At 38.3% G+C, this 12,635-nt stretch overlaps 1 protein-coding gene across 6 annotated transcripts in view; it reads left to right on the top strand.

Moving 5' to 3' along the window:
- LOC107756106 (cell adhesion molecule 1-like) overlaps positions 1–12,635 on the top strand; it is a 328,363-nt gene that overhangs the window by 246,991 nt on the left and 68,737 nt on the right. For 4 of the 6 annotated variants that reach the window (XM_016573093.1, XM_016573096.1, XM_016573097.1 and 1 more), the window contains 2 exons: positions 3,253–3,399; positions 11,631–11,783. In XM_016573093.1, the coding sequence (XP_016428579.1) occupies positions 3,253–3,399; positions 11,631–11,783 (300 nt within the window). Of the gene's footprint in view, positions 1–2,162; positions 2,361–3,252; positions 3,400–11,630; positions 11,784–12,635 lie in introns of those variants that run through there. The other 2 variants (XM_016573091.1, XM_016573094.1) reach the window with 1 other exon arrangement.

Below are 12,635 nucleotides of genomic sequence, written 5' to 3' on the forward strand. Positions count from 1 at the left end.
TAGTTTCATAGCTCTCTTTATTCTATTGCATTTATTTGTGCTGTTGTTTGCAATTTTTGTATTTGTTCTTATTTTATTAATGACTTTTTACTTTTATGAAAATAAAACTTAGTTTAACTTATAAAAAGTAGATTTTTGTTTGTATATGCTGTCAATTATAGTTCTTAGAAAGAAAATCGGAATAAACAAAAATCGGTATCGGCAGATCACGCTAACAAAAAATCGGAAATCGGAATCGGCCAAGAAAATTGCAATCGGTGCATCTCTACTTGTAACAACACTTGCATATTATTGCTCTTTTGCTGGTTTTGATTTCTTCTATTGTCCTCATTTGGATAAACGCGTCTGCTAAATGACTAAATGTAAATGTACTTAAAAATTAAATTTAATTAAGATATAATTCCATGTCATGATCAAAACATTATCATCACATGAAATATTTTCAGTAGAATGTTTAAAATTAATGTGCAATTAAAATTAACAAATCTGCATTTTAGTGACACTTTTTAAATTAATACAATTTAAAGCTTCAAATATTTATAAAAACATTATTAAATATTTTCATCACATGAAATGAAACTCATAAAACTATAAACTAAAAAACAAAATGTTCTGTGCACACAAATGTTACTCTTATCATGGAATAACACTAACACATTTTGGAGATGTAAATTCAACAGAGAGCATGCCAGAATGCAATTAACATGTTTACCCTTTTTCCTCATTGAGTTTGACTCATTGGCATACCCTAGTGGTTCATGTCTGTTCCTGTAGCATTTTTTTTGATATAGGCCACATGTTTTTCTGCTGTAGGGAAAAAATCTGCTTTCCAGCACATGAATAGTTAAAAGATATCTCACCAAGATTTGTTGCCAAAGTTTCCGCAAAAAAAATTGGAAGTAAAGGAGATACACGGTATCTCTGGAGGTCTAGCGATGATTAGAATCAGCCCTCACATCCCACACAACAAAATGGCATCCAGCTCATCACCCCAGAGTTGAGCAAAGCAAACACCGAACTAGCTAATTACATGTAAGTTGAGTTATCACATACACTCTATATTTTAATGACTTTTCGAGCAATGTTTAAGTTCAAAATATTGCAGTGCTCAGCCAAGATTGGAGTTATGGGATTTTCAGTGAAGGGAGAGGTTTGGATATGAACTAAGGGGAAAAAACAAGAAATGTAGTTGATAGAGTAGTATATAAAAGAGCACATTTTAAGGTTATCCAGTGAATGTTTTAATTTAGCATTCTGTTCCTCACTACTCGCCTTCCCCACCTCAGCTAGCTTTAACACGCTAAAAGCTTGTTTTGTTTTTCCTATTGAGCTTGCCAAACATGGCTGCAGTGTTTGCTCATGTATGTGTTTACCCTTTCGATGCATCTTTTGTCACTTAGCATGATTACCACCCACCAGCTGAATGGCCGCCGAATGGCCAGTATTTAGCGGTCTCCGTGACAACTGCTATAGCACGCTTAACCTTCATCGCTTACCTCTCTCTGGGATAAACAGCCATTCTATTTGCATTTCCTATCCAGTCCTCTCAATCCACATATCATCCCCTTTGACGAGTCTTAAGGAAATCTCTCCTGTGCAAGGTTCATTTGTTCTGGTCTGTTTTGACTTTGTGCTTCTGGCAGGCTGATTGAATTCAGTTTTGTTAAACTGTCTCCCCTTATCTGTCGCCATCACATGATCTGATTGCTTTCTTCCCTTCTGCTTTAAGTGACAGGGCTGTTTAGAGGTGCCTGACAACTGAGACATGCAAATTAGCACTTGACGGTGTCTTAACGTCATGTTACATTTCACATTAATATATTTATTTAGCTTGAGATTTAGCCTATTCATGTTTTCCTCTTAGCTCTGCGGGGGTAGGCAGCTATGTGGTGTTGTTTTATTTTATTTTATTTTTTCCCTCAGGGAGCAAAAATATAGTTCAGCTGTGAATTATCTGGCTCTTAAAGGCACAGTTCACCCCAAAAATGAATACAAAAATGTAAATCAAGTGTTCCATAGTAGAAAGAAAGTCATAGAAGTTTAGATAAGAGTGAATACTGTAAATGATGACGATTTTCATTTTTGGTTGAACTGTCCTATTTAATGATATACATTTTTGCTTTGGGTCAAGTGGTCAAGGTCTGTAGCTTCCATTTCTATTGCAGTGGCAGCTCATATCACATGGTGATCTCATCCACAGAGGGGATTTGGACCAAGCATGTGTAACATGAAAACAGACAATCTCATGAAGCACACACTATGCGGGAAAGAGAGGGGGGAAAAAAACACTTTCACACTCTGCTGGATATTCACACCCACTCTAGCTGTGTTTTGCCACCTGTTCTTCATTGTGCACTCATGTAAGTGTGAGATTGTGGGTTTAGATGATGCTGGGCTGCATCTCTGCGTCAAGGAAATGGACAGTGGTTCCATTTTTTCGTAATTTTGTCTATTAGCTCCACTAGTGCCCAGTGCCTTTATCTTATAGCATAACCGATGAGCAAAATGATGCAGATGCTTCATATTATTTAGATTTAGTGTACAAATATCTGAAACCACTAATGAAAATGCTTCTATTAACATATTTTTTTTCTAATTTCATAGTTGTTTTTCATTGTTAATTATATTATCACAATTACAATTTGAGTGAAATATTGATTTGAAAAATGTAGTTGATATAGAAGATGGATGGGTGGATGGATGGATGGATGGATGGATGGATGATCATATGGACAATACATAGATAGCATACGTGAAAGGATGGATGGATGGATGGGTGCTAGATGGTAGAAGTTATAAGATGGATGATAAATGGACAGATGAACGATATATAGAGAGTAGAAGTTATAACATGGATAGATGAATGGACAGATTAACAATATATAGAGAGTAGAAGTTATAAGATATTTAGCAAACAAGATAAATGGGTGGATGGATGGATGAACATACGGACAATATATAGATAACAGATGTTATAGGATGGATGGATGCTAGATAGTAGAAGTTATATGATGGATGGATGGATGGCAGATATTAAGAAAACAGGAGATAGATAGATAGATAGACAGACAGACAGACAGACAGATAGATAGATAGATAGATAGATAGATAGATAGGCAGATAGAAAGTTATAAGATGGATGAACAGATGTACAGTATATAGATAGCAGAAGTTATCTGGATGGACGGATGAATAGACCTGCCTCTCTTTCATTCTCCAACTTGATCTCTCTTTCTCTCTGTCCCTCCACAGTCCAAAGCCAGAATCTCATAGCGGACAACGTCTCAGTAGTGGAGGGAGATACAGCCACCATAAGCTGTCGAGTCAAAAACAATGACGACTCTGTCATCCAGCTCCTCAACCCCAACAGACAGACCATCTACTTCAAAGACGTCAGACGTGAGTACACATATTCACACGGCACACACAGACACAAACAGGCCGCTCGTCCCCAGTGGAGTGGAAGTGTTAATGCATTAGAGTAATCCACTGTGCTTTTGAGGGCAGCCGATAGAGAGACCCAGCTGGCTGGTGAGGGCATGTTTTTTTTCAGCGATTTGCCTTGCTCTCATGTGATCCGTCTTACCCAAGACCGCTCTGATATTTGCCTACAGCTGCACTGTATAATTATAGCTGAGTCTTTCTAAAGGGTTTCATTTCTCCCACCCCTCTATGAAATATTGCACCTGCCAGTCCTATGTCATATGCAGAAAAGCACTTTGATGATGGTATTTTCTTTGCGCCAAAGTTGCAACAGGAAGCATTTTTAAGTAGTTTCAAAGTGCTTTCGAGTTCATTCTGAGTCCAGTCTGGCACATATCAGGTGGTTTCAATGGACATGGTGCCTGTCTCCACAAACGGTCCCCAGAAAGGTCTGTCCTTCTTATTTCATCGCTTTTCTCTGAAATAATGATAAGCTTCTCTGAGGTGCCAGACCGAGTCATTTTCATCTCCTTCCCCATAAACGGCACTGTGGTTAAAGAGCGTTCCAGTCAAGGGGAGTGAACGGGAGAGCCGTCAGTCGCCTGAGGGACTGTCCTCATCAAGTAACGGTTAAAGTAATTGTGTGCCCGGTCCTCTCAGAGTTTGGATTAAGGTCTTCTGAACCGTCATTTTATCTCTCAGCTTCCAATCATTAGCAAGGCTCAGACTCCAGGTTTTTGGTCCGTGCAAGGCTGTAATTATCGCCTGTCTTCTTAATAAAACTTTGATGGGCTCTTCTCAAAGTAACCGTGGCCGGTAATCAAAATTGATTGCTGCCATTTAGAAGAAGCAGCATGTGTCCTGGAGCCTCTAGGATTAAACCTGAGAAAACAATACAAATGAGATTCGGAAGAGGAGCACAGGAGCAAAGGAAAGGAAATGAGACAGAGTGTGAGCAAGAGAAAGAGAGGGAGACGCCAGCGCAGATAATAGAGGCAGCCGTTGGCCATTGATACACAAAGTTTTTCTTCAACATCTCATTTCTGGTTGCTTAGAGCAAGTTTCAGATTGTCCACTGTCTGCGCTCGGTGGATTGCAAAGGAGTGATCCAGGCCTGTTTTTCTTGATTTATCAGTTTAATTGTTATTTACTTTAATTGTAATGCACTTATTTTTAAATAGATTTTTAATATTGTGTTTACATACTGCTGCAAATTCAGCTTTGCCATTACAGGAATAAATTACACATTAAAATGTAGTAAAATAGAAAAGAGTTATTTTAAATTCTAAAAATATTTCTCAATATTACTATCATAACATTGATGTCAAGAATTTTTGTGTTTTAGATTAAAAAAATATATAAAATTGTATACAAACGGAAAATTACTTGTTAGTTTTTGAAAAATAAATAAACAAGCAAGGCTTTCAGCTCATAAATGTCTTATTTCATTAAATTGAAAATGTTGTGTATATAGCATAAACTGAGGTAGAGTACATATGGCCAAATTTTTCAGCATCTTTTTGCTTTTTATCAAGTTTTATTGTTATGTAAACAAGTGCAGCACATTGTAAACATTTATTTTAACAGAAAAAAATCAGAATTCTTTTAAACAAGCAGTAACAAACTCCTAATTTGCTGCTTATTAATAGTTAGTAAGGTTGTTGTTAAGTTTAGGTATGGAGTAGGATTAAGGGATCTAAAATATGGTCATGCAGAATAAGGCATTAATATGTGCTTTATAAGTACTATAAACTAATATGCTAGTAATATGCATGCTAATAAGCAACTACTTAATAGTGAGACCCCCCACCTAGTGTGAGCAGAAAGCAACATTTATTTATTTATTATATTTATTCCACAAAGGCCATTTTACATGACTCACATCAGGACTTCAACGTTCAGTGCGTGCGCTGCTTTGACCTCCACATGAATGACAGTGCAGCTAGTGATAAAAAGGGGCAATTTACGAGGTCACTGGGTGCAAGACAGTGTGATGTGTAATTTTTTTGTTGCTTTGTACTCTAAAGACCCTGACAAACCAAGCCGGTGGACAGATGTCAGATGTCTGGGACTCATGTCAGGGCTTCAACGATCAACCATGCTCTGCTTTGACCTCCAAGTGAACGACATTGCAGATAACGTTAAAGGGCGATTTATGAGGTTACTGGGTGCAAGAAAGTGTGCTGTGTTATTTCTTGTTGCTTTGTGCTCTACAGGCCCTGACACACCAAACCAACGTACAGTTGGCCGATTGGCCGAGCATGCTGAGTAAGAGCCGGGCATCTGGCGAGAAAGACCACTCTGATTGACCAGTGCATGAAAAGAATAGTGATAAAAGCGAGCAAATAAGTATAAAGTCAAAAGTGAACACAGAGGCTGTTCTAGTTTTACATATTCATCTTACGTGGTCATTCCTATACGCTTTTATTATCATAACGATATGGCAGTCTGATATAAAGAAAGTGACGACCAACTCAAGCTTCTCTGGCTGTAGTCTTTGTGGAATTTTGGCATGTTCAAACTCAACATTTTGGCTTCAATTGACAACACAGTTGACTTTTGTCTCCGCTAGTTTTTTATCGGTTTGGTGCATCACTGCCTTAAATCATCATTGGTGAGGTGAAATCAAACTTAAGTGCAAAGTTGGAACTTTTATTGCAAGAAAAGACATTATATGCCTCAAACTCACTGTCCAACGTTTATTGCCTGCAATTCAAAATGTCACTGGCAAATAGGTTCAATAGTTTGAACTTTGGCAATACAACTAGCTTACTATAACTTCACTCCATTGAGTTTGATGCGTTGGGGAACGTTGCTTCATGTCATGTGAAAGGGCGTTAAATGCTCTCTAATATTGATTGTCTTGTATGTCATCTTTGGAGACAAGGTAGATTTTATTCAGAGAAACCTAAGACAAATTTTATTCGTAGAAAGCATTTTGTAGCAGCAGCACTATGTAGCAGTGCATGATATTTTAAGTCTCCTATTTTCTCTGAAATGTGCCATGCTGAGAGGACACAAAGCTGTGACTGTTATTTCACATTGTCTTTTTGTTCTTGCTGCATACTTTTTTTTTTTACTTCCTGAGCCTTTCAGATTCATGTATGGCATATGCTGGCCATTGCATATATGCCAGTCCTCCTATGTTACGACACACACTCATTGTGACGAGAATTAAAACAACGAACAAAGACCAGCATCACCGTTCCCCTACGCCTTCTGCCCAAATGAAACTCTGAGAACATAATACAGGTTAAAGCCTTGTAAAAATCCCCAGCAAATGAAAGACGGTTTCAAAAAACAAAAAAGGAACACGGACTGCAAAAGCATTTGTCCAAGCTTTTTTTCAGGGTGATGAGCTTTAAAGGGTTTTGTCAGGCAGGGAATCTGGTTTACTGGGCAGCATGCCCTCAGAAGGGACCGGAAACCACGCTGAGCTTCATTTTCCACCGCTCCCACAGCGCGCTGGATGTAGCTGGCTGACAGAAACGTTCCCACTCACGGTGGTGGGACAACCTCCTGGGGCCCCGCGAGCTCTTGCTGTCACTGTGTCCGGCTCTGTGTCCGAAAATGCTACAGCAAGCAGCAAAGGGCATGTACACAGTCAGACATGCTGTTGTTATTTGGGTCACAAAGCGCTGTTTTTTTTTTTTTTCAGTTTTGACTTTGTTCATCTCCTTTTCCAAAAAATAAACCAGAGCGAGTATGTAAATTATATCTGGATGTCCTGAAGGCATATTATTTTTTTTACAACTGCCTGTTTGTGCACTTTACATACTTTTCTCATTTAAAGTTGATATGAAAGCAAAATTGACCCTATTTACCCTTTTTCTGTTCTTATTGGGAATGAATAATTGGTGCACCTTATCCAAACACCTCTAACTTCCCATTTCAGATGGCGCCACTGATCTCTTCCCTCCAACCTCAAATTTTTCTCTGCTTTTTTTTCTCCTTTTTCACTCTAAAACATGGGTCAATGATGTAATAAAATTTATTATCTGGATATATATTTATTTATTTAAAACACAATTGTTGTGCTTTGAATACATCTGTTATATGATGAGCATGTTTTTTTTTTCATTTTAAATTTAAGGAATATCAAAAATATCAGGCCTGGCACCATTTGTTGGTGTCAATAGCCTCGTGGGCAGCGTGTCGACATATAGCGTTGTTGCGCTATGGGCGTCCTGAGTTCGAACCCTGGCTCGAGGACCTTTCCCAATCCCGCCCCCCTCTCTCTCCTCCACTTCGCTTCCTGTCATCTCTACACTGTCCTGTCATAATAAAGGCAACAAATGCCAAAAATAAATCTTTAAAAAAAAAAAAAGGATTGACACCATTTTATCTTTTTATGACAGAGCAAGTTTAGTTCAGGTTTTAAATATCATGAATTAATTCAAATTAATACCTTGAAAAATGTTTTGAAACTTTTTTGACCTTTTTTTGACAGTACCATTTGACCTTTTTTGACAAGGCAAGTTTAGTTCAGGTTGTAAAATGCATGATATAACTCCAAAAATGTAATGGTATTTATGAATGAATAATTCATGATATTTAAAAAAGGAAATACTTTGAAAGAAATATATATTTTTACTTGGCTTTTTATTTATTTATGTATTCAAGTTATTTTTTTCTTCTGCTTTTTTGTCATGGACACGCTTACTATTCATTACTTTTCTTACTATTCATACCCACATGCAGGTGAAATAGGTCATGATCGATGCATCTGACATTCCTCAATTCTTCTCCAGAAGCCTGTGGTCTTTCTTTACCTCCAAAGCTTCCCCGGTTTTATTCGCCTCACTGATATGGTCTCCCTAGTTTCTTCTTGCCCTCTCTTTTCCCCATTAGAGCTGACACCGCGCTTATTCATGTTTTCATAATGCTCTAATTATTGCTGTCTCTCCACCTGACGCACAGTCACAATAGATTATAAACCGGCTTCTTGCTCCTTATAAGTTTATTTTAATCCCCACATTTCCCCAATCAATAAATTGAATTAAATCATTAGCTTCTGCCTGCCCTCCCCTTGACAGCCACATTCCCGTTTTCAAGCTGGCCCCTCTAATTAGTCGCACATTACGCAGCGGCTACATGAAAGGCGCACTGCTTGGTGTTTCAAAACAAAGAGCACCTCAATGGCTGCTGAGATCATAGCGCTGCTGTTGGTCCATGCATTTCTATTTGGGCGCGTGTGGCTTTATTACTCCCAAGCTCAGACATGTACCTGTGTAAACTGCGCACACACTTGTGTTGAGAGAAATATAGATGTGAAAGCTACATGTGCAAGATGTTTTATTTATTTGTATTTTCGCTCTGAGCTTACGCCGCACTGACATCATGATCAAAGGTGAGAAATGCGTTGCCTTGGCAGCAAGGTCTTCCAGCGCTGTCTCCATGTGCGTGCGCGGTGATCTGTGAAAGAAATGGACTCTCTGCATCTCTCACGCTGCGGATTGGACGGGGGGCTTGAGGGGGCTCGCGTGGGGAAATGCAAGTATAAGAAAGCCCTACGTAATAGAGAACGGTGAAGATCTTTATCTTTTTGCGGAGCACACAGAGAGGCTGTAGCCCTTGTAGAGCAATATGTTTTTTCTCTCGTGCACGCACATACTCTCTCTCTCTCTCTTTTGAATGAAAGCGAGAGCATGGATAACCAGCTGGATCCAAGAACAATCAACACCCCGCGCCATCAGGGCCTGCTTTCATGATCCCATCGCCTCAAAAATCTCGAATGATGCCCGATTATTTCTTTATTTATTTCCCCTTTTAGTTCTTTCTTTCTTTATTTATTCATGGTTCTCTTTTTTTGTGCGCCTTTGAATTTGACTGTTGCGGGCAAGAACATACGCATGCGTGAGTGCTCTCGGTGTCGTAAATGGTCTGTCGATCGGCCTGGAATTTATCCGCGAGTGGGGGGCGGATGTGGGTGGGGGGTGCCGGTAGCCTTTCATCTCTCTCTCGCCCATCTCTCACTCTCTATTTCACCCTCAGCACCATTTACTTTTCACGCTCAGCCTCCCACACCGGCAAAGCGAACCCTAATGGACTCCTCGTTATTCTGGGCCGAAAGGATTCTGTTCCTCCTCGTAATTAGGAGAGAGAAGCGTAAGTTTGGATCGGCGTGAGATTCTCGCAGCCGCGTTGGAGCTTTCAGATCTGCCTTTAAACTGAGGAAGTGTCAGTCATATTTGATATAAGCATACAGGTGTCCCAGTTTCTTCAGTTTCTTCTTTTAAATATAATTAGCCTATTACAACTCTTTATTATTTTTATTTTATTATGTGAAAATCACATTGCCTCTTTTCAAATGGCTTTTATATAGAGAGATTGTGTACTTGAGTAATGTTTTCAGTGTCAATCAAAAGTAACCTTGAAAATGTCAAAAACAAAATATTTAAGTATTTAAAGGGATAGTTCACCAAAAAATTTATCTTTTCCATGTTAATCAAGAGATTTTGTCCTAACCAGGCCTAACTAATGGTCACACGCGAAATTTCTATTTTAGAAACTGTTTCTATTTCCGTGACATCACGGCTGGAACAACAACATATAAACTATATAACAGAAGATAATCTCAGGTAATTATGTGCTTTATTCAAAGTTAAACGTGTTTAAAAATTCTTAAAGTTATTACTTTATTAAAATTTAAACCTAATATGAGTTTCAATATAATTTTGCGTGACCTTATACAGCCATGCTGAAAGCAACAACAGGTAGTTTACTTCAGATCTTGAAAATAAATGTAAGCAAATATGTACGTTAAAACTGCGAACTCAATGTGAACCAACAAGCGTATTCCATAACAAAGATGGTATCAGTCACTAGGTATGTACATTTTATGATTTTAAAAAGGTTTTACATTTACATTTATTTTCGTTGCGAGTGCAGTGCGCTTCCAGAGAGAGCTTTCCCACACTAGCTTTTGATTGGCTGTGATATTTGATTTTCTGTCGCATCGCGATTGGGTGTGGACACCCAAATTGCTTGTCGCGTCGCATGTAGTTAGGGGACATTGGTCTGGGGCGGTTAATAAATGCCTTCCGAAAGCAAACATGTGATGTGTTTGTGTAAGAAAAATATCCATATTTAAAACTTTATAAACCATAATATCTAGATTCCGCTAACTGTCGTATGCATGTATACGAGATAGTGGCATTCCAGTGGATGACATAGGATGTAGGTGAACGAAGAGAGAGCAAAACAAACAAATTAGAAGTACAAAACGAGGTTTTGTAAAGAAAAATGTCAGAGGGTTTTCGATATAAGTCAAAAGGAGACTGGTTTTCCTTTGCTGTAAACAAAACTTGGTTCTCGCAAGACTAGCATATTCTCACCAGTGCTTACGCTACTCCTACATCATCCGCTGGAACTCCACCCTTTCATGAACGCGTGTACGACAGTTAGCAGCCATTCACTGCTATTATAATGCTTGGAAGAGCCAGGACATTTTTTTTAATATAACTCATTTGTTTGACAGAAGACAGTCATATACACCTAGGATGACTTGAGGATGAGTAAATTTTCATTTTTGGGTAAACTATCCCTTTAAGATATGTAAAGATGTGTTAGCTATGAAAGACAAAGTCTGCCATTTTATTCCAAAAATGTAGTTTCCACTACAGAATGTTATTAAACCAGTTACAGTACACAATTTGCATGTATATCCACTGTTGGACATTGTTCGTCAAATTGAGTGTATTTTAATGGTGTATATTCGCTAAAAGTCTGCAGAGACAAAAGTGTCTATGAAACACCCACATACTGTACATGCTCACCACAAAGCAAGAACTTTTTCCTCAGAGGTGTTCAAATGAAAAGGCGCTTGGGTGTCACAGTGGTCTAGTATGGCATGTCCCATGGCTACTGTCCCTGTTTTAATACAATGCTCAGGTCAGACGATGCCAGAAATAGATGCACCCGTGGTCCTGAGTGTGAAGTGATCTCAATCACCTTTCAACTAATCTGAAGAATATATTGTAGCCTGCACGTTTGTTAAGCTCCCATGGTGTCAGTTATAAGCAATAGCTTAAAGAAGCATATGGCTGCCTTTATTTGCTTCAGTGGAAACACAATTTAGCCTTCAGATGGGAAAAATACTGCTAATTATCTCCTACATGTTTCTATTGTTGCTTGCACTGGAAGCGAAGTGCTAAAATTTGACTTTTCATTCTATCATCTGCTCTCTTTCTTTTTCAACTCTCCAGCCCTGAAAGATGCTCGATTCCAGCTGGTCAATTTCTCAGACAATGAGCTGCGTGTGTCGTTATCCAACGTGTCTCTCTCAGACGAGGGAAGATACGTGTGCCAGCTCTATACAGACCCCCCACAGGAAGCCTACGCCGACATCACTGTGCTAAGTATGAACACTAATGCATGCATGTACAAAACATACAATACACACAGTAATTTATATTTGTTTATAATTTTATATACTCAGCTAGACACCATGTCAGGTTAAAAGTAGTTCAGCTTTGAGAAACATGTCTTAAGACACTTGTGTTTTGCTCCACCTTTACATTCAGATCAAGTTAGCCTACATTTTATATTTTAAGCACAAAAGAAGCTGCATATTTAATATATAGGTTTAAATTATGGCTTTACTTTTTTTTAAATACCTTAAATAAAATGCAGTTATTTTAATTCTCCCATGGCCTCATAAATTATTATTATAATATACTCTTGTCAAGTTAAAAGTAGTTCAGCTCTAAAAATAACTCATCTGAACACACCTGTGTTTTGTTCCACCTTTGTGTCCAGGTCAGGTTGTAGCCTACATTTCATGTTTTAATATAGGTCTAACTTACAACTGAAATATACATATATATGGCTGTGAAAATAAATCTGCATTGTTTAACCTTTTGATCGTTCATTTAAAAAAAAATCACAATCTCATTATGAAATAAATGTTTTCTCTGGGGATGTTTTCAAATTTGGTCCTTTTAAGGGGTTTGAGCACAGTTTGCTGAATTTTTGGTCCATATGTGAACGTTCCAAACGATCTCAGACCCTTTTAAAGCGCTTTCAGATATTGATACAAAAGCATGCATTGTGAACACAAACCGCTCTGGGCTCGCTTGTTTTTTCTGTCAGAGGGAGTCAGGTTATGATTTTTTCTTATCTGTTGGTATTTGATAGAATCCATGATGCCATGTACTGTATCTGAACAAGCTGTCCAGGACTTCCAGCAAAAAAAAAAAAAAAAAAAAAAC

The sequence above is a fragment of the Sinocyclocheilus rhinocerous genome, unplaced genomic scaffold (genome assembly GCF_001515625.1).
Source record: "Sinocyclocheilus rhinocerous isolate Xijiao unplaced genomic scaffold, SAMN03320098_v1.1 scaffold682, whole genome shotgun sequence".
Classification (NCBI taxonomy): Eukaryota; Metazoa; Chordata; class Actinopteri; order Cypriniformes; family Cyprinidae; genus Sinocyclocheilus; species Sinocyclocheilus rhinocerous.